This window comes from Arachis duranensis, chromosome 3 (genome assembly GCF_000817695.3).
Source record: "Arachis duranensis cultivar V14167 chromosome 3, aradu.V14167.gnm2.J7QH, whole genome shotgun sequence".
Taxonomy (NCBI): domain Eukaryota; kingdom Viridiplantae; phylum Streptophyta; class Magnoliopsida; order Fabales; family Fabaceae; genus Arachis; species Arachis duranensis.
Genome location: NC_029774.3, coordinates 6895802 through 6918426, shown reverse-complemented (window position 1 = coordinate 6918426; position 22625 = coordinate 6895802). Strand labels below are relative to the sequence as shown.

General features: G+C 34.8%; 2 protein-coding genes across 6 annotated transcripts; both read left to right on the top strand.

Moving 5' to 3' along the window:
* The first annotated feature begins 418 nt into the window (after positions 1-418).
* On the top strand, positions 419-2458 carry LOC107477211 (proline-rich protein 4). 2 transcript variants are annotated; one of them, XM_016097197.3, is made up of 3 exons: positions 419-671; positions 855-1597; positions 1637-2458. In XM_016097197.3, the coding sequence occupies exons 1-3, from the start codon at positions 503-505 to the stop codon at positions 2129-2131; spliced, it is 1407 nt and encodes a 468-aa protein (XP_015952683.1). In that variant the 5' UTR covers positions 419-502; the 3' UTR covers positions 2132-2458. The 2 variants fall into 2 exon arrangements, with proteins under 2 accessions (XP_015952683.1, XP_015952681.1); XM_016097195.3 differs by having other exon boundaries at positions 855-2458.
* A 1113-nt stretch (positions 2459-3571) lies between these two features.
* LOC107477210 (uncharacterized) lies at positions 3572-21836 on the top strand. 4 transcript variants are annotated; one of them, XM_016097193.3, is made up of 32 exons: positions 3572-3774; positions 3879-4052; positions 4281-4376; positions 5715-5784; positions 6011-6141; positions 6442-6582; positions 6664-6821; positions 7487-7655; positions 7754-7852; positions 8126-8203; positions 8285-8344; positions 8450-8607; positions 8723-8924; positions 10200-10319; positions 11211-11299; positions 11955-12059; positions 12333-12431; positions 12646-12734; positions 13518-13666; positions 14662-14805; positions 14899-15006; positions 15316-15426; positions 15789-15896; positions 16010-16120; positions 16400-16575; positions 16740-17205; positions 17535-17642; positions 17857-17915; positions 18245-18623; positions 19191-20717; positions 20958-21162; positions 21290-21836. In XM_016097193.3, exons 1-32 carry the CDS (start codon positions 3667-3669, stop codon positions 21388-21390), a joined length of 5898 nt encoding a protein of 1965 aa, XP_015952679.1. In that variant the 5' UTR covers positions 3572-3666; the 3' UTR covers positions 21391-21836. The 4 variants fall into 4 exon arrangements, with proteins under 4 accessions (XP_015952679.1, XP_020993183.1, XP_020993181.1 ...); XM_021137522.2 differs by lacking the exons at positions 3572-3774; positions 3879-4052 and having other exon boundaries at positions 4290-4376; positions 5690-5784; XM_021137524.2 differs by lacking the exons at positions 19191-20717; positions 20958-21162; positions 21290-21836 and having other exon boundaries at positions 18222-18396.
* Positions 21837-22625: the final 789 nt, after the last annotated feature.

The window sequence follows — 22625 nt, the reverse complement described above, 5'->3', positions numbered from 1 at the left end:
AAGTTGAGAGTAAAACAAATCAACCTTTTTCACTTGTGAAGAGTACCAGAAAGCATAAACCGTTCTTTCTCCTTGTCAACACATTAAACACTATGAAGTAAACTTAACAAGTGACGAAATGCATTTATTAGAGACCTTTAAAGTAGGTTGAAACAGATGTTTGACATTAAGATACACTTAGCTGTATGGTTGAGAGTTCATAACACATTCAATGAAAGATAATGCCATTTGCTTTGCAAGGAAACTGCTACACATGCCCTTAATAATGTCTTTTTCTTTCTGTGTAATGTAGTCAGAAACAGGGTCCCTTGAACCATGTGATGACCTTAATTTCATTGTCGGTGAGCCTAACTTAGAAGATCTACAATACCCAACATTTATATGTATATATATATTAAGCTTAGCTTATATGAATCTCAATCTTATCACACACTTACTCACCTTAATAGCTTCTTATTAGTGTTACTGGGAACTGTGACATTATTGCAGTTCCATCAATATAATGCAGATTTTCACTTGGCATCAAGGAGCACTTGTGTGCTTCTTGTTGTCAGTGCTTTTTTTGGGTCTTGGATTTTGCCATGGAGACCAAAGTACATTGGAGGTAGTTGGAATTGGAGAATGCACAGATTGCAAGGAGAATAATATTAACATAGAACAAGCATTTTCTGGTATACACAGTTATTAATACTATCTTATATTATACTATCTTATATATTCATACCAATTTTAGTGTTTTAGTACTTTGGAATATGTAGAGGACCTGTCATGTGTACAATCTTGTGGCATGTTCATATTTACTATAAGAGAGCCATAACATATATGCAGAATCTTATGAACTTTATATCTTTCAGGATTAAAGGTGAGTATAGATTGCAAAGTATCAAATGGAGACTTCAAAAGAAGAGGTGAAGGTGAGTTTGACAAGAATGGGAACTTCAAAGTAACAATTCCAGAGGACATAGTAAAAGATGGTGAAGTCAAAGAAGAGTGCTATGCTCAATTGCATAGTGCAAAAGCTGCACCATGCCCTGCACATGATGATGATGGTCTTCACCACTCTAAAATAGTTCTCACCAATTCAAAACTTAGCACTGTTGGAAAACTGAAGTTTTCATCAGTTACATGCCCTTCAAAATTCTTCTGGCCTTTGTTCAAACACCCTCTCTTTAACCACCCTCTATTCAAACACCACCCTCTTTTCAAACACCCTCACTTGCCTAAGATTCCACATATTCCAATTCCTCACAAGAAATTTCCACCAGTTCCACATTTTCCAATTCCTCACAAGAAATTTCCACCATTACCACCAAAACCAAAGATTTTCCATAAACACCCTCACCCTTTCTTTCCACCTATCTATAAAAAACCTCTTCCACCACCAGTTCCAATTGAGAAACCACCTCTTCCTCCACCAGTTCCAATTGAGAAACCACCACTTCCTCCACCAGTTCCAATTGTGAAGCCTCTTCCTCCACCTGTGCCAGTTTTCAAGAAGCCATGTCCACCACCAAAGGTCGAGAAGCCAAAGCCAAAGCCGCCTCCATTGCCGCCGGCACCAATAGTTTTGCCTCCCAAGAAGCCATGTCCACCAAAGGCTAAACCTCCACCATCACCAAAACCATCTCCACCAAAGACAAAGCCTCCACCATCACCAAAACCATCTCCACCAAAGACCAAGCCTCCACCATCACCAAAACCATCCCCACCAAAGACTAAGCCTCCACCATCACCATCCCCATCACCACCATATGTTAAACCTCTTCCTCCACCAGTTCCAAAGCCATCATGTCCTCCTCTTCCTCCCAAGATTCTTCCACCTCTTCCCCCCAAGATTCTTCCACCTCCTGTTCCAATTTACAAGCCACCACCGGTAGTTATTGGTAAACCACCATGTCCACCATTTGTGAAACCAATCCCTCCTATCCCTAAGCTGCCACCATGGAAGCCTCTTCCTCCACTACCAAAGCTTCCACCATGGAAGCCTCTTCCTCCTCTTCCAAAGTTGCCACCTTTCAAGAAGCCTCCATGTCCACCCCTTCCTAAGCTCCCTCCAAAGTCCTTCTTCCACCATCACCCCAAGTTTGGAAAATGGCCTCCACTCCCACCTTTCTCTCCTTCTAATCCATAGTTCCATTTTGTTAGCCATTGTGCAGAACTAGGTTGTTGTTTGTTGTTGGCTTGGCAACTTAATTTGCATGCATGCATGGTTTAATTCTTCATGTCTTTGTTTCTTTTCTTTCTTTGTGTATCATCAAGGATTTTTATGATGTATTTAAATGCAAATAATAAATTGTAAGCCTCCAAGGGATGTAGAATTCGAAGAGAAGGAATCATCATCACGAATGAAGGGTGAGAAAGTGGAAACAGAAATTGATGGATATATGTTCGATTAATTATTTGTACAAGCTTGCAATCAAGTGTATTAATTAATGAAGAACTTGAGCAGTATGATTAATTTGCTGTGCTACTCCCATTTCAGAGTAACTATCTTAGGAGAAAAAAATTATTGCTATTTTTGAAAAATAAAATGTTCCACCAATACCGAAATTCACAACATGTATGTACCAGAATATAATATAAGAACTAATTTACCATACATTTAAATTTTATTTAAGAATTTATTATCTGACAATAAATTACTACGTACACGAGACGAAAAATTTTGTCCAAATATATAATTAATACATTGTTGAGAATTTTATACTAAAAATCTTACATCAGAATTATTTTACAATATAAATTTTTTCTGAAATTTAAATTTTTTTTACAAACTATACACCTTCTAAGGATATTGGTTAAAAATACTAGAAAAGATTTTTTTGATAAAAAGTATAAAATAATATTTATTTTTGTTTCATTGTATCAAATATGTTGAGAAAGCCAAACTTTTCTTAATTTACTCTCTTAACCACTGTTGTTAAGGGCACTTTATACCCGAGTTTTCTTTATGGTGAGAATACAGTTATGGTTGTGTTTGAAAAGAGAGGGGAAAAAGAAGAGAGGATTGCTTTAATGGTTTAAAATTGAGATGAGAGATAATGGAAAGAGTAAAAATAGAATTACAGTTTATTTAAAATATTAGGAATTAAAGTAAATTAGTATTTTTAAAAGTTTTAAAAAGCAAAGAGAGAAAAGAATACTTTAATTTTAGAATTATCAAAATTATCGGCAAAAATATTTTTTAAATTTCATATCAATAAAATATCTTAATAATATTTTAAAACGTCACAAAAATAATTTAAAATATTTTTTTAATAATTGACAAACAACTTAATTTTGTGTCTCGTATAATATTTATATATTTAATTTAAAGATATATTAAAAAAGAATAAACATTTGATTTATAAATTTTTCAATTTTTAAATTTTTTTGTGATAATTAACAAAATTTTATTTTTATGTTTTTTAAAAATATTTTTAATAATTAGATATTTTTATCACGTCTTAAAAAGTTAAAATAATGTGTTGAGTTCTTTTATTGTTAAAAAGTCGTGAACATTTTTTAGTGTACCCGTACAAGTGTATAATAGTGTGACGTCGTAGCAGTATCTCAAAGTGACAGAGTATAGTAAGCGCGAAAAGAGAAAAATCAAATCTATATTGTTTCCATTTCTCAGGGGTTTTATAGTGTTAGGGTTTTACATTTCTTCTTTTTCTTTCAACAATGGCGGAAACCTGCTCCGTCGACGCTTCCCTCTGGTGGGACTCATTCACTCTCTTCTTCACTCAGCTCGAAAACTTATCCCCCTCCTCAGATCTTCCACCAAATTTGGTACAACCTCATCTCTCTCTCTCTCTTTCCAGTTTGCGTGTATAAATTTGTGCTTTTACCTCAATTATTCATTCTGCCTTTTATGTTTTTTTGGTATAATTTAGGCGAAGAAGTTGAAGGAAAACCATTCGTGGTTCGCTGACTTGCTCTTGCGCTTCAAGCCACCGAGTCAGAAGTCAAAGGAAGCTTTGAACTCGAAGAAGCTGAAAATTGGATCTCATGAGCTCACAGTTCAACCTGAGCTCAAAGATAAAGCTCTTCAGATTAGCTCCTACTTGGTGAGTTGCTTGCTTGCTTATGTTATCATCATCGCGTTATAGTTTTGGTTTGGATTATTAGTTATGATATGGAGTATCTGAATTGCTTATAGGCAAGTTCAATTATGTTTTGGAATTGTAACTTTGAAAGTTCATGGCAAGTAATATTGTTCTGACTTCTGAGATTGCGGTGCTGCTGGATGGACAAGTTTTTGGTGTTTTTTAACGCGCCTCTGTTTTTTGTTTCAGCTACTAGATGAGGTTCAATCATACATACTTGTGGAAAGGTCCATTAAAAATAACAGTGTGGCTCCTAGTTTGATGTTTCCAGAGTTTCTTCACATGGTTAGTGTCATTCAGTCACCTACCTACTATCCTTTATAACATAGATGTAGTTAGATGCTGACTTTGACAGTGGCCAATTGTTGCGCAATTAACTTTATTAAATTGTGTGAAGTCATAAGCGGAAGGATTCTCTAAAGTTACTGTTTTGTTTGGCTATTGTATGGAGGACCTCTTATCCTTCTTCCACTTGTATTTTTTACCATCAATATTATGAATTCTTCGTTTATAATTTTTTTTTATTTTTTCAAATTTTTTGTTGACATTTATTGTTTGAGACTGACACTAGCAATTGGAACTTGAAAGCTGGAAGATTTGACATAATTCTTAAAGATTTACAACCATGTATTACATTTTTTCAAGTTACTTATTTGTACTTTGCTAGATGTTTAAATTTAATGTTCTTCTTTAGGTCTTGCGAATAACACGATGAGCTTGATTAAAATGCTTGAATATGTACTTATACATTATTTGCCATCAATGTAGCGGGATGTGTGGTTGTAGGAATCTACTTAGGTGAATAGGTGGATGAAAATAAATGAAAAGAGCTTTGGGTGTTATTTCTGATGGAAAAGTACCACTCAAGTTTAAGTAAAGCTTTTACCGAACAGCTTTAACACTTGTGAGGTAGTATTCAATTGAATGTTGGATGGCAAGAAACCAACAAGAAAATAAACTGTGTTGCAGATATGAGAATGTTGCATTGGATGGATGATGCATAGTGACTAGCCGAGTTAGGATTATAAATTGATGGGTTAGGGAGAAATTTGTGGTTTCACCTAGTATAAAAGATATGGTAGAAGATCATTTTAGATGGTTTGGTCATATGTGTAGATGACCTAAGGATGTGCTATAAGGAGAGTAGATCAAGTTGAACATAGTCCAATAGGTATAAGTAGACAAAGAAAACTCCAGGTAGAAGAATTAGTTAATAACGACACGTAGTCTTGTTTCAATAGTTGAATCACTTGGGTGCTTAATTTAGACAATTTAGAATTTAATCTTCCTATTGGGACAAGGCTTGGTCAATTGTTGCACCCTGTCTCTATGGTCCATCTATCTGCAACCATTTTTATTCCAATTCTTGTAATTGTTGTTTACAAACAATTTATTTTTAATTATTAATCATATTTTGTCTCTTTGTATTGCCTTCGTTACATACTTGATTTGGTCCAAATTAGGCATTTTAGGTCCTTCCAAACATTATAAGGTCTGGTTCGAGTTGGATGATTCTTGGGGATTTGTTTAGTAAAATATTGGGATAGCTATTGTCAATTATACTTATAATTTCTGATGCTTTTAAGTTACTGATTCAGATTTCATTTCCTTTATGTTGTGGAGATGTTGATTCAATATTACATGGAGCGACAATGCTTGCTGAAGTGCATAAGGTGGATTCTCATGCATGCTAGTAAGTATATATCATGATGTTTTTATGACCATACAATACTTGCTCTGTCTGTTTTGTGTTCTGGAAAGTGCAGACATACTGCAAATGCTTCACGTGTGCATGTGTGCAGGCATGCACACATTTATATTGTATCGAATTATAGTTTTATTGAATATTTTCATTTTTCTGGCTTCTATTAGTTGAACTTTCTAGTTGATGTTATTTTGGCTTTTGACTCTTCATGTAGTTTATATTGGTTCTATATCTGAAGACAATATTGTTAGGGAGGAGGCAAAAAAGCTGTTTGATAATCAGCTAGAAAGTAAGTTAGTATCATTCTTCGAGGACCATTTGTCTTGCAGCTTCCCCGAACAAATGGTATGTTTCTTCTCCATGGGCTAGGCTGCTAGCTGAATCTTTCTTCTTCTTTTTTTTTTTTGCATTGTGTTCTTGCTATCCTTGTGCGTGTTGTTGATTAGTTTGGTGCATGTCTATGAGACTTGGAATGCTATAAAAGTATACACTATAGAGCAAGTGAGACACTCCATGTTTGAACAATATCTTCTAATGTGAATTTTTCTCTGCCTGTGTTTGGTTTCTTCATGATGTAAATGCTCTAATGACCTAAATATTAATTTCTTAATGACTCAACATGTGCAAATTGTGGAATGCTTGAAGGATGTTGATCTTTTTACTCTGTGGTCTGAGGAGACTCTAATTGAAGACAACTTGATTTTAGATATCCTTTTTCTTGGATACTATGACTCATTTTGTACATGTAGTGCTGAAATATGGAAGAGGTTTTGTTCTCTTTACAAGGTATATTACTACACTTATGCTTTTGATTAGTTTGCTCTGTGATATCTTCATAATCTAATCCTGAAATCTTCATGGATCCAGGGGATCTTACTTGGTGACTATAACTTGGGGAAGCTGGCAATAACTACAGAAGCACAACAGTTGTCTTACCATACTAAAGTTCAGCTGCTTCTTATTTTAATAGAAACACTGAACTTGGAGAATATGCTTCAAATGGTTCATGATGAAAGACCTTATAGGTCAGCATACTTGATTATTTTGCTTTTTTACTTACGAAGCCAAACATTGTGGGATGGTATGTTCTTTTTACTCTTATAGGTCAACCAATGAAACACTATTTGCGGGTCCATACTTTGAAAAACCTTATTTTTGGTGCAATGACTGGCTGAATTTTTGGTCTCATTCTCTATCTGGAACCTAAAATAAAATCGTTGTTGACAATAATGTGTTGGGGTCTTAGGCAACCATGAAGCAGATATTCATTCTTTTGGACTTGCCTTGTTGCCATCCCTAGATATTTCGTTCAATAACTAGATTTCTCTCAAATCATCAAGAAATTTCATATACTTCTGTTCTGTTTTTCAGCGAAGTCTATTGTACTATGATCGTCAAAGCCTTTATTTCTGTGACTCTTTTGAGGGGGTTCTTTGGTCTTGCCTATTGCTGCTATGATGTATGCCTTGGATAGGAATGTTTGCTTATGAGTTGGTATGGTGTAGTGCTATTTATTGTTTCGGTTTGATGGTCGGTTTCAGTCAAATTCTACATTCTTGGTGAAATGGATGTGGTATTCTTAATATTATACTAGACTGCTTTTATTTTATGATTTTTTTCTTATTTTTCTTTTAGGAACTAAATATTTTTTTTCGTCAAGTGCGGTAAAAATCTCTTTTTGCTTTTACAGGAAGGGTGTATGTTCTTTTTCCTTGAATAATGTCCAAGAGATCGATGCACTAGTTTCTACTTTCAGTGGTTTTGAAATGAATGAAGCTGGTCCTCTTGTTCTAGCTTGGGCAGTATTTCTTTATCTGCTCTTGACACTTCCGGGTAAAAATGGGACCAATGAGCTAATGGTATGCGGTTGAGTTATATGTGAGATCGTTGTTTATTGATGACTTAAGCATGAGCTTTTGTATTACAAAGATAACCTCTTTTCTTGCTCTTCACTCAGGAGATTGATCACATTGGTTATGTTCGTCAAGCCTTTGAGGCTGGATTCTTACGTTACTGTCTTGAAATTCTTGAGTGTGACATCTTCAAGGAGTATGATGTACGTCATTCTTTGTTCGGTAGCATGATGTGATGTAGTGGATAAATTTTGTCAAACATTGATTTTCTACACTTAAAAATATTTTATATTGAAGCATTCAACCATTTATTTGACTGAATTATGCTTATTGTTAGCAAAATAGGCATGATATATTTTAATATTTATACACATAATATCGATATTGTACCTGTACTTTATTTATTCATAATTTTTTTTTTTGGTGGTCTGCCATCTGAATTATTGTACAGCTAATAATTTTTCACTTCCATTTAGGGCCCAGCGTCTGGTTATCGCAGTGTTTTGAGGACATTCATATCTGCATTTATTGCATCTTATGAGGTCAACCTTCAGGTATGGATTGTAAAATCTGTAGTTTGTTTTAAGGAGATTATGTATCACTTTCTCATTTGATCTGCTCTAAAATTGGTACAGCTAGAGGACGGTAACCCTGCTTTGATACTGGATATTCTTTGCAAGATCTACCATGGAGAGGTTTGGATGTATAATCATTGTTCTTCAGGTCATTCGCTGCTTTAGTAGCATGATATCTGTTAGTGAACAATTATTGATTTAAGAACCTTGCTTGTTAAATTTCAGGAGTCACTATGTACTCAGTTTTGGGACAAGGAAAGTTTTATTGATGGTCCAGTTCGGTGTCTTCTTTACAACCTGGAGAGCGAGTTCCCTGTCAGGACTCTTGAACTTGTACGGCTCTTGTCTTCCCTTTGTGAAGGCACTTGGCCTGCAGAATGTGTGTAAGTATATATAATTCATGTATTGGAATGACACTGCCGTTGGCCTCTCAAAGACAACAGTACCTAGTTTCTCCACAGTTGTTGGAAATGATTCTTAGATACATTTTTACAACAGGTATAACTTTCTAGATAAGTCTGTTGGTGTATCATCCTTGTTCGAGATTAGCAGTGATTCACAGGTAGATGATGCCTCTCATATGGTTGAGGCACGACAGGCAGTGCAAGTTCCTGGAGTTGAGGGTTTTTTTATTCCTCCTGGTACTCGTGGGCGTGTCTTGAAATTTGTTGGAGAGGATACTGCCCTCGTGCGATGGGAGGTGATGATTTATAGATTTTATTTCTTATATGTTGCTTATGTAATATTGCTATTTTGTCTCCTCTTTGCCTTAGTAAAGGAGATTTACATCTAAACAGTCTTACTATAGACATGCTACATGATAGGGTTCAATGACATCGTTTGATCCATGTAGCCAACCCTATTGTGGAATAAGGCTTTGTTGTTGTCATTATTGTTGTTGTTTGCCTTAGGAAAGGATAGGTCTGGAATATCCAGTAACCTGAAAACACTGCCAATTGATCACATTAGTGAGGCTGGTCTGACTTCCTGAAAGAAAGATTTTATTTATTTTTTAAAGGGTAAAATATACTTTTTGTCCTTAAAGTTTGGTAAAAGTTTCAAAAATACTCCTAAGTTTTATTTTGTTTCAATTTTGTCCCAAAAGTTTTCGATTTGCATCACATATACCCTCGGCGGCTTAATTTTCAAAAAATTTAAGACCAATCTAACAATAATGCATGAAAATTATGTTTGATTTGCTTGTGTTGAGGGTTGTTCTTATGAAATTGTTGTTGAATTGGTCTTAAATTTTTTGAAAAATTAGCCGTCAGGGGTATATTGATGCAAATCGGAAACTTCTAGGACAAAATTGAAACAAAATAAAACTTAGGGGTATTTTTGAAACTTTTGTCAAATTTCAGGGACAAAAAATATACTTGACCCTTTTTTAAATACTGTGTTGTAACAATGTTAAAAGTCATTTGCTTGAATGTCACCACTGCTGATTTTAGGTATTTATTTTATTTATACTTAATTTGATGATTGTACTTGCTCGCCTGTCCCAAACTAGCAAAATGTGTAAAATTCTCTATAAATTATTTGGTGACCATGACATATCTTTTCAGTCTCAAGTGTTATTCTTTAAATATAATTGCTTAGTGTTTTTTTTTTTAAATTTTATTTTTATTCGTCAAGTATTCTTGTGTTGAAAATCATAAATGGCCCTTTTGTTGTTATATACCTTATTAAATTCACAGTCTGTGCTCCCCCCTCCTCCCTCCTCTTTTACTTGTCAAAATTAGGATGTTCAATTAGATTAGATGAAATTGGATGATAACCTTTTTGTTCAGAAAAAATTAAAATCATGTGTACAGTAAGGAGAATTCTATGATTGCTATTATTATAGTGGATAATAATGACTGAAATTTTTGCAACAGTTAAAAAATGTAGTTGAATATTATATTATTTTTTGGGGAGGGCTTCATATCTCAACATAAAACTTCCTCATTTTTATGCTGACAAAATCTTCTTCTAGTATGCTCCATCTGGGGTGTTTCTTTTGCTCCTACGTTTGGCCCAAGATGTGTACTTGAATAACAAGGAGGAAGTTCTTTGCACGCTTGACCTGCTCAGCAGATTGGTGTCCTTTAATACTGTAAGTTTATTTATTTATTTATTTTGTTAAAAAATTAGTCAGAAGGAGAGCCTTGGTGCAATAGTTGAGTTGTCTCAAGATGTGGAAACAACCACTGATGTAATTAGCTGTATACATTACACCCTTTGGCTGTAGCCTTTCCCCAGACTTTGCGAGTCTGCATTAACACGGGGATGCCTGTGCAGCGGGCTGCCCTTAAAAAAATTGGCCACTGCTTGATAAAGATTGTAACTGCCTTCATGGCTTTATTTATGAAAATGTAATACACTGTTTACTATTATGTTATATACGTCGTGGATGGCATCATGTGATTAGACTTTTAAGTAGCACTTTTAACACTAAGATCAGTGCATCACTTCTAGCAATGATCTTTGTATGCCTGATCAACTTTGGTCGATTGTTGATTTTGACTTACTATGATCTGCTCACCTCATAATATTGTTTCTTGTATTTGTTGGATTTACCTAATTTACCATGAAGGCTTCCAGCGTAATTAGTTATAAAATGAAACATTAGTTTAACCTACATGCTATTGGGGCAGTGATGGAACAGCTGCCCTGCCATTGCAAACTTTGTGAGTTACAAGATGTTCCTTACATTTGTCACAACATACCTTCCCTGCCATGGTTCTGCATTCGCCCTTTAGCCTGTAGGATATTCTGTATTGCTGAGCCCTGATCTAGGAGCCTGTGATTTGGGTTGTTGGACATCCCAAGCCGGAGTGAGCTAAATGTAGACTATTTTGGAATTTTAGGTTGTCTGAAGTCCAATTTTACCCTAAAATGGCCTCCCAGCTTGTACCAACTCACGTGAATTCTTTGTGCGTCTCATAACGTTATCCCCTCTTCTTCTACTTCTTCTCAAAATCACATATTCACTTACTATATGCAGGCTGTCTGTTTTGCTGTGTTAGACATTAGCAACTCTCTACAGTTCCATGCTATTGGCCTGATGAACGAGCAGATTGAAAAGAATGTCTGGTAAATTGTTTTATTTAGAATAAAGTACTGTTTTGGTCCCCAATGCTTGGGGTGAATTCTGTTTTGGTCCATAACGTTTTAATCGTCATATTTTTATCCCAAAATGTTTAAAGTATCATCAATGTTATCCTACCGTCAAATTCCTCACTAACAATTAACGAAATTGATGTACTATTAATAATGCTTTTGTTAAAATTAGTTTGCTCAACCCCTCTCTCCTACCTTCACCTTCTCAACAAGCTCAAACCCCATTCTCCTATTCCCTTCTTCCTCCTAGTGTAAAAAGGAGCAAGAAAATGAGGTTTGGGCTTGTTGAGAGGGTGAAGATGGGAGAAGGGGATTGAGTAAACATAGTTTTAACAAAATCTTTATTAATACTACATCAATTTCGTTAATTGTTAGTGAGGAATTTGACGGTGGGATAATATTAATGCCATTTTAAACGTTTTGGGATAAAAATAGGACAAGTAAAACGATAGGGACCAAAATAGGATTCACCCCAAACGTTGGGGGACCAAAAAAGTACTTTACCTTTTTATTTATTATTGCTCTTTTACATCTTTGTTTAATTTTCTAATTTGTTTTAACCCCCTGGCAGGGGGTTTTGCATGTGGTACTGAGTGTCTTGATTGATTAATTTTCCTTGTTTTTTCAGGGTGGTTGAGATCATCTGTAATCTGGTTAAAAACCTGCCTCTGAATTCCTGTAGTGCTGCACTTATGTCAATGGCCATCAAGATCTTGGTGACTATGTTGATTTGGTAAATTTAACTTATGCTACGTGGAAGTTGAGCAATTTCGTTTCATTTCTACATCTCAAGGTTAACAGAAATAAAATTTCCGAAATCAATGAATTGATATGATTTTGTATCTTGAGAATAAGCAAATCATACTATTTTTGTGGATTTTTTCAAATCCTTTTCCTGTTGACTTCAATGCTTTTTGGTATTGGATCTTCATTTTTTCTTCCCTGAATTAATGATGTTATTTGAGACTCACAAGTCTGAATAAATTTTTCCCCCTTTCCTGTGCAGTTCTCCAGCTAATGTTACAACAGTTGCTTTAAATGCAAATCTATTTGATATCAATTTGCAGACTGCCGTGTTCAGTGTAGGCAACAATGGCTTCTCAAGGTAAACCCTATTTTTAGAACAGTATGCATATAAAAATAAAAACTTACTGTAGTTAATAAATTGATTTGAAATTGTCCTCATTTGTATGACTTCCAACTATTTCTTTTACATTTTTCTGGTGGCCTTTTGGTGTCAGTAGATTTTATTGCTATCAATTTTCGATATATTTTGATCTAGAGGAAGTTATATCTACCAATATTTCTGTCTTTCCCAGTGGGTCATGGTTGCTTTCCAGCAAACTGGCAAGGATGATTTTAACTGATTGTGAGATGAACAGTAGTGACTGCCCCTTGGCAATATCAGGTACGTCTGATACAATTTCTAATTCATTTTATTAGTAATTTGGTGTGGTCTGTTACTCCTATTGTTTGTGTCTCTTGTGTTGTGCTTATGGCTTGCTTTGGTTTGACTACATGAAAATAGGTCTATATCTTCGAAATATTTTACAATGGTTATGGCATGTTATCTATTTTTTTTTCTTTCTTCCAGATGTTCAAAACAACAACATTTCTAACTGGGTCTTAACCTACAGTATGGTTATTTTGAAAAATTTATCTAGTTCCAGTGTTACATCAGAATTAGAATTCTTTCATGGTGTTATGCTTATCTAGGAGCACCTTTCACTGTAATGTAGGAAATTAATTAATAATTATGATCCGATAGGAAACAAGGGCTATAATGTTGACACAAATATGAGTTGTCTATTAACTTTTATTACAATCTACTGATCAGAGACAAGCTAATTTTTTTTTTGTAATAAAGAACTATTCACGAGTTGTTGATTTGGCTTGGTTTTGTGAAAATTCTGTGCGCATTTCTTTTTGTTTGTTGTTTTGTCTTGTGTTGTTTATGTTTCGTTTTGTTTTTTCTAAATACTCTTATGCCTTAGTCGTAATCTTAATGATCTTTATAAGGAACATCCCTCTTGGATATGTTGAGACTTGAGAGATTGGAAAGCTATACTTTATAGATAAATCTTTTGTCTTTTGCTTTTGCTTTTGTATAGAGGATTCCTTATGCTTTAATTTGTATCATCTTTCTCTTCTTAATGAAATTCTTCTTTACAAAAAAAAAAAAATCTTGCAGTGCTGGACTTCACCATACAGCTTGTAGAGACAGGGGTGGAGAATGATGCTCTCCTGGCACTGATCATTTTCTCTGTACAATTTGTCCTAGTCAATCACCAGTATTGGAAATACAAGATAAAGCAAACCAGATGGAAAATAATGTTGAAGGTAACTCCTTAATCTGTTTGAAGCCATGAAGATTGTGTTGTCTTTTTTAGTTAATCTTTATTAGAATAATTTTGATACTCTGGATGACTAAAGTGCTTATAATTCTTCATGTTAGTTGTTAACTTGGTTTAGTATTATTATCAAGCCATCTCTTTCAAAAGATTAAGTTATTGGGTACGAATTATGTTATATCTAAGATGTCTGCTCATTTAAGATCCTCATTTGGCTATGAAGTGTTGATAATGGCCCACCCACCCTACTTTGTGCTGAAATTTAACTTTTATTTGGAAGGATAAAAAAGGGGAGGAGGGGAAGCCAAGATTAAGCTCGTCCTCTTAGTTATGGATGCTTTGATACGATGACATGAAACTATTTCTTCCAAAAGTTTAACTTATTGGGTAAAGTGAGCACGTATCATAAAGGTACATGGATAATTTTATTTAATTAATATGAAAATAAAACACAAGCTATTATGATCTGTTATTGTTGACTGCTTTTTGGGTTGCTATCTTTGGCATCCACCATTAGTAGCAGTCTATCTCGGTTGCTTCTAATTTGTTTAAATAACAGTGGAGAGTGATTATTAAAACTAATTATAGGTTTTATATATAAGAATTAAGATAGATTATGCCCGCGGCTAACTTTGGGATACTTTTGGAGGAGGGGAAGCCAAGATTAAACTCGACCTCTTAGTTATGCATGCTTTGCACGATGACATGAAACTATTTCTCCTACAAGTTTAACTTATTGCGTAAAGGTACATGGATAATTTTATTTAATTAATATGAAAATGAAACACAAGCTATTATGATCTGTTATTGTTGGCTGCTTTTTGGGTTGCTATCTTTGGCATCCACCATTAGTAGCAGTCTATCTCGGTTGCTTCTAATTTGTTGCAATAACAGTTGAGAGTGATTATTAAAACTAATTATAGGTTTTATATATAAGAATTAAGATAGATTATGCCCATGGCTAACTTTGGGATACTTTTGCAGGTTCTTGAATTGATGAAAAAATGCCTGGAGTCGATGCCCTGTTATGGAAAGTTGGGAGAGATCATACACAAGGTGTTATTCTCTGATTCTTCCATCCACAACACACTCTTCCAAATTGCTTGCACTACTGCCCAAGCCTTGGAGGTTACAAATATTGAAACTTATTTCTTTTCATCCTTGTGTTAATCTACTTTGCTTTTTCCTACATCATATTGACAAAAATATCTCTTTTACCAGAAACTGCATGTAAGTCGCCTCTTTGATCCAATGGAAATTGAGGGGATACAGCTTGCTATAGGATCTGTCTTGGACATTCTTGTGGTTATGCTGACTAGACTGTCAAAGGTATAGGGGAAAGCTAGAGAGTTTCTTTTTTTTTTTTATCTTAAATGAGTATAAATGGAATAGTTTAATAGTTACAGATGGTTATGATTACAGGAATCCATGTGATATTGCTATGTTGATGTGATGGATCATGGATGTATATCATGCTTTTCTTTTGTTGTTTGTTTAAGAAGTTTTAAGCATAATTGTCTTTATGCTGCAGATCATATTTTCTGCCTTCCGCTATCCATTAATTCTTTGTTTGATATGCTCTATATTCCTAATATATTTGCATAAATGGACACACTGAAAGTTATTGTGTGATGTCAGGATAACTCTTCCAGCTTTCCCGTTTTTCTCCAAGCAGTGTTCTCATGCACAACCAAATCAGTTCCTCTTATCACTTCTGTTACTTCTTTGATTTCATACTTCCGGGATCCTGTAAGAATACTAGCCACGCTGGAAATTTAGTGCTATTACATTGATTTTTTTATTTTTATTTTTATTTAAATGCCTTGTGCTTTTGCTCAACTAATCACTAGGAATGTGACAACGAGTTTTACTTTTTATTGAACAATAACTAATCTGCTTATTTCTGCTCTCTTTTTGTTCCATCAATTAGAGATCTTTTAGAAACTTGTGTTTTCTTACTCTGTTACTGTTATGTATTGATTACATTTGCTGAACAATGAACTGACATTGATTACATTCCTAATTTCCTATATTGTTTTGCATGCCTGCTCATCCATTTGCTTCTAGTATAGTTCATCATTTCATTTTATTAAAGACTGATATCTTTCTAGGCCATCCAGTTGGGTGCTGTCAAGTTCATTTCAATGTTATTTGTCACGGCAGATTGTTGTCAACCATTTTCGTATGGAACCACGTTCTTTGCTCCTGATAATGAGGAGGTTTGGCATTGTAGTTTCATCTTACAACTTTATTTTCTTTTTTTCTTCTGAAATTTTCTGCAACTTTACTTGTGTTATTTTGACCTAAGTGATAATCTTCTAACTGGTTTTAGATCATGGATTTGAGGCGTTCTGCAAGCTACATACTGCAGGAGCAACTGCTATCAAATGAAGACCTTTTTGTTGCAACACTTAATTTATTCACTTCTGCAGCACGTTACCAGGTCTATATCATATGTTGTAAATTTTCTGCTGTTGACACTGTTATCCCCCACCCCCTCTTAAACACATTTCAAAATGAATGCTACAACTTTTTGCATCACTTCTTTCATGAGTAGATGTGTCTACTGTTTGTTGAGTTTTCATGAGGATATTGCATCATGACAGGCCAACATCTAATTTTCTAGTTTTTCTCAGGGCTCTGTTCCATCATTATTGGGTCAGGGGGTGGTGAAAATCCCTTGTTCAAGCATCATATTCTGAATTGATGTTCCTTGTTGCAGGCTGCTTTTGTTGTTGCTATCTTTGCTCCAGATGCCGGCAATGAAGACCAACATAATACTGGGGATCCAAAGTCGCAAAGTAGTGAAACTTCTCTGGTACCGCTAGTATCCAAAAAATCAAGTTTACTAGATGCGCTTATGCTCTACATTGAGAGGGCATGTGATTTGATCAAAAGGTAGAACCTATGGGCGGGACGGGGAAAAATGTTCCTTTTGCATCTGCATGTTTTTTCTTTCTCTTTCTCTTTTTAAGGAAACTTTAATCTCCATTTTCACTGCTTAATTTCTCTGCTAATTTTAATTAATAAGTTACTCATTGTACTTTACTATTTATCTTCAGCAAGCCTCGGATACTGCTTAGTGTACTTAACTTCATGGTTTCCCTGTGGCAAGGGTCTCCTCAATATGCAAATCTCTTAGAAATTTTGAGAAGCTATGGAAAGTTTTGGCGACACTTGGCCGACGCAATCTCAAATGTTTCCAACACTGAGATCCCTTTACTTGAAAGTGTAAAAGAAGAAGATGCTTGCAATCTGGCATACAGTTTCCATTGTCAATCTGCCATTCTCAGAATCATGGCATATGAATTGTTTTTGCAGAAAAAGTTGTTGCATGCAGAGTTACTTGGGAAGGATGAATCTAAGGACAAGGAGAAAAATGCCACAAAATCTGACAAATCTAATACCACAGATTTTCATGAACTTAAGGGAATCTGGTCTTCATGGTTCAAAGATTCTGTCTTACAAAAACTAATAAAGTCATATACTTGTTGTGGATATAAGAATGATATATATTATGGTGCAAAGGTTAGCTTTTTTTTTTTTCCAATTTCCTGTTGGTTTAATAGGTGTGGTTGTCTTTGTTGTGATTCAGTTAATTTTATAGGCCGCCTTCTCATTATTTTGTTGTCGTTGTCTGGTCTTGTGATCATACTAAGATAAATAGTGATTCTTCTCGTTGTTATGTCACCATTCAATACCTGTTCAATATTCTACTTAAATGCAACTTTTATCCTATATAAAAGTTTATATGCAATACAATAATATTATTAGATTAGAAATTAGTATTCCTTTTCTAATTCAAGTACAGCATGAAGGTGTATAATTTTATTATGCAACTGGATGTAAATTTTCAGGTGGCCACCAATTCATTCTCTGTTCATGTGATGGAAAAATTAGCTGTTGGTGACTCAGGAAGTTTATCTGTGTCATTGCTTCAGAAGATTCATGGAAACCTCATAAAGGTTCAACATCTAATTTCTTTGCTTTGGGATACTGTAATATTCCTGTTTGCTATGGTGCACATGTTTAATCGTGAAGTTTTATTAAGATGTCAGGCTTCAAAAGAAAAAGCTACTAGCCAGAGCTTTTGTATATATATATATGAAATCAGTTTTCACCTCATTGACTATTTTATGTGTTTTCTAATTTACATGTACAATTGTTTCCTGTTTGCAGTTGAGCATGCATCCTGCTTTCTCTGAATTGTTGTCTCAATACTCACAGCGCGGTTACAGGTGATTTCTAGTTCTTAAATAAAAGGATTTCTATATCATTTACATTGTGTTTGAGTATCACAAACTTGCAGTATTGATGAATTGTTTTTCTTTTTGCTCTCCATATTATCGTACATTTCTCCAATTAACATTTAGACCACTTATTTTCTCTGTTTACCCATCATTCTATCTCAAATATTAAGCTGAAATAACAAATTGAGGACCAAATTTATTAATGAGATTCTCAACAATTTAACAATAGTCACAAGTAATCTTTTTTCCCCCATCTTACAATTTATATCTTGACTTCACCTTTATCATAATTAGGTTCTATTTCTTAATTTGTATAGTGAGGGAAAAGAACTGAAGAAGTTGATACTCAGTGACCTCTTTTATCATTTACAAGGAGAGCTTGAAGGGAGAAAAATTGGTCTTGGACCATTCAAAGAACTATCTCAGTATCTCATTGAATCAAATTTTTTGGGAACCTACCAACACCAGTTCAATGAAGACTCTCTTGTGAAGAATGTATACTTGTTTGACCTGAAACGATTGCGAGCAGATATGAAACTAGATGTTTGGGATTGTTCTCATTGGAGAACATCTAGGGATATTGCAGAAACTATGTTGAGTTTTCTGCAGGATGCAAACTCAATTATGTTGCTGTCAAGTTCAAGGCTTTCTGCATCAAAAGGATTAATAGCTGTTTTGGCTGTTTGCCATGATAATGTGAGACTTTAAATTTGAACACCTTTTATTTCATATTCCAACTGAGTGATAGAGATAGAGTTATAACTTTCAAATGTTGGAATACTCACATGATTGCTCAATAGTGCTGTTGCTTAGTTATCTCCTTACGAATTTCAGCAAATCTGCTTAGTGCCTATGCATGATTCTGATATATGGAAAATAGGATGTTTTAACAAGCTGCAATAAAATATCCAGAACTATTTTCCTCATTTTTTAACTATTGTCATGTGAAGGTGTGATTATAACATTTTGTTTTGCTAATAGTATACTGCTATGGTTCGAGTGGTTTTATCGTGCTGAGTATAAATGTCCAATAGGAGTGAAATGATCTGTTCATGAAGAGTTCCTTTATTTTTTTTCCTGAATGGCAGCATAAAACTTTTATCCAATCTTTGTAGTTTGTTACAGGGTATATATACCCTAACATGATAAATTCTTTTTAATTGGTATAATCATTCAAGTTTTTTCATCTTTCTGCCCTTTGGTGGTGGATTGTCTCTGTTCAATATTGAATTTATTTATTTATTTTTTCACGTATTCATGCAGTTGTTAGGGAAGGCTACTAAAGAAGAGGGGATCCCAGATGAACTTGTAATCTCCTGCATAGATAGTATTTGCAAGTCTTTGCTTGCAACAATTGAAACGTTATCACCTGTTCTTGATGCCTCCGAAGATGTATTCAATTTTCTTGCTTCTCAAGTAGAATTGCTTTTCCACTTGATGAGAACTGTCAGAAGGAGCATCCCCTTATCTGCATCTCTACTTGTTTTGAAATGTGCAAGTTCAGGTCTCAAGCTGTTGAGTGAAATTAAGAGGTTGCCTTCTGGGGCTGATGATATCATGGTGCTATTGCTGACATTGCTGCTTTTGGTACTACAGTTCAACTCCCTCAAATCACATTCAGATGGGGTGGCAGATGAGAGTTCTGACGAGAACTTCTCAAAGGTTTCAAATGCAACCCTAGGCCTGCTACCCGTTCTTTGCAATTGCATAACAACTTCAGAGCATGGTATGCTGTCACTGTCTGTTATAGACTTGATATTGAGAAGCTTCTTGATGCCAAGGACTTGGCTACCTATCCTGCAGAGTCATCTTCAGCTGCAGCTTGTTATGCTAAAACTCCAAGATAAAACTTCGCCCTCGATTCCAATGATATTGAAATTCTTTTTAACCGTTGCACGAGTTAGAGGGGGTGCTGAGATGCTTTATAGTTCTGGTTTCTTGTCGTCACTGAGAGTGTTGTTTGCCGAATCTTGTGAGATTTTCTCAAGAAGTGGAAGCCAGAATCCAGTCAGCTCATATGAGAAGTCTGAAACCCCCCAAGACATTTGGGGACTTGGATTAGCTGTGATTACATCTACCCTTCAATCCTTAGGAGACAGTTCTTCCGGAACTGCTATTGTGAACAGCATGATACCTTACTTTTTCTCAGAGAAGGCTCATCTTATTTTTTCTTCTCTAAATGCCCCAGCCCTTCCTTCTGATGATCATGACAAGAAAAGACCTCGGGCACAGAGATCAGGGATTTCTTTTGCCACTCTTAAAGAAACAGAACATACTTTGATGCTCATGTGTGAGCTTGCAAAACATTGGAGTTTATGGATTAAGGCGATAAAAGATGTAGATAGACAGCTCAGAGAGAAATGTATCCATCTTTTAGCCTTTATTAGCAGGGGAACTCAACGTCTTGGTGATTTTTCAAGCCAGAATGCCCCTCTATTGTGTCCACCTACTACGAAAGAGGATTTTGAAATTTTCTTGAACCCTTCATACATCAGTAGTAGAAAAGGATGGTTTGCTCTCTCACCACTTGGATGTGTGCCAAAACAGAAGATCTCTTCCTTGTCAACTGCAATATCTATCTCTGGTGAAGCATCTGAGAGTACTGATCCTTCTCCAAAAACACACTTTTCTGACGCTGTAGCTGTGCAGGTTTATAGAATCACATTTCTTCTATTAAAATTTCTCTGCTTACAAGCCGAGGGTGCTGCTAAAAGGGCTGAGGAGGTTGGCTTTGTTGATCTTGCACATTTTCCTGAGCTTCCTATGCCAGAAATTTTGCATGGACTGCAGGTACAATGAATTTCAGAAGCATGCGCTGCTTTCATTTGTTATAATTTGCCAAGATATAGAACAATTCTGAATGATTTATTATTATGCAAGGGTGCTTACACATTGACTTAGAATTACATTAATTTGCAGTTCATTCATTCCTTATATTTTGATTTCAAGGCGCAACTTCATTATGGCACATCTGAATAAAAAATGTGCATATTTTGAAGTTCATTTGAGCTTATTCGCTTTGTGGTGCAGGATCAAGCAATTGCTATTGTTACTGAGCTTTGTGATTCCAACAAACTGAGGGCCTCTCGAGACACACAGAACGTTTGCAACTTAATGCTGCAAATTTTTGAAATGGCCTTGCACTTAGAACTTTGTGTTCTACAAATTTGCGGAATAAGACCTGTATTAGGTCGTGTGGATGATTTTTCAAAAGAAGTCAAATCCTTATTCTGTGGTAATATATTCATATTTCTGTCTGTACCCGCACTTGATTCGTTTGCCCTTTTTAATATTCTCACTTTAGATTTTTTATGCCTACTGGAAAAGTGTGTCTAATATTTATTTCTTGATGCCTTTGGCAGCAATGGAGGGCCATGCTTTTCTAAAAGCATCTAGCAAGTCTTTAAAACAGATGATATCGTGTGTCTATCCTGGATTGCTGCAGGCGGAGAATTTCATGTGAGTCATCCCCTGGATAAGAGAACATTATTGATTGTACAGAATTTTTCGTAGTGCCAATTAGTCACAACTCTTTTTTCTTCTACTTTCTTGTAGCTAGATATTCCACATCATGATATATAAATGTGGATTATTATTCTTCATATTTGTAGCATATGTTTGTGTTTATCCCTTTCTTGTGGGGAGAAAAAAAAAAGAAAAAAGGAAAAAAAAGATGTCATCCTTCATCAGTGGGAGTGATTATTGATATGTAGTGCGCTACATCATTGTCATTCGAAAATTGGTTTCCTTCAGGAGGTCCCTGTGTCATGCCATGTTTAGTCGGTGATGGTGATGACTCCATCGGCCCATCGTCTTTTGGATCTCCATGATCAGGACCTTGTAAAGGGCATAGCAGTATGAGTGTTTTGCAATGGATGCCAAATTTCTGGTTTTGCCTATGGTTTAGAATTATAGGTGAATGATTTTCAAGCAATACTGGAGCTATAGGCCTTTAGTTAACATTATACAAATAATAGGAATAAGGTCTCGCTTTTAGCTTTTGATTTTTTTCTTCTTTTTACCAAGTTTATTATCCTAACTTCTTGTTACGAGTATTAGGAATGATCTTTGGAGAAAAGAAAGGAAAAAAAAATATGAATACTTATTTGGGTTCTGATAATTTTTTGAAAATACTACGAGCCTTTCAAGAAAAAAAAATTATTTAATTAACTTCGTGAGATTGGTTAGTGTTTTTATCAATGATCTTTTTCTAGAATATGTTTATGTATTTTGTTAATTACTAATATTTTTTAATTTTACATAATAAATTTAGTCAATGTATTTAAAAAAAATTAAAAAAATTAAAAAATTAACAATGATTTTTTAAAAGATAACGAAATTTTTTTAAAAAAAGATTTTGTTAATTTTAGTTAATTTTTAATGAATAATCAACAATTTAATATGTTATTTAGATTTATTTTGTTAATATAGAGAAAAAATATCAATATTGTGGTTAATTAATTTTACAGAAATAAAGTTCAAGAGCCGGAGGGGAGAGGGGGTTTGTTTTGTATAAGTAAATATGTGCTTGTTTGTAGAATTCGTGAAAATAGTCTGCATTTGTGGCTGGGGGAGTACTGGAATATTATCTTAAGCGGGGATTCTTTCGTTAACTAATAAGTAAAAACCGGCATATGGTGATAAAGGTTTATTCCAGTTTCAATTTGTTAATTTGAGGAATAATTATTTAAGGCTATA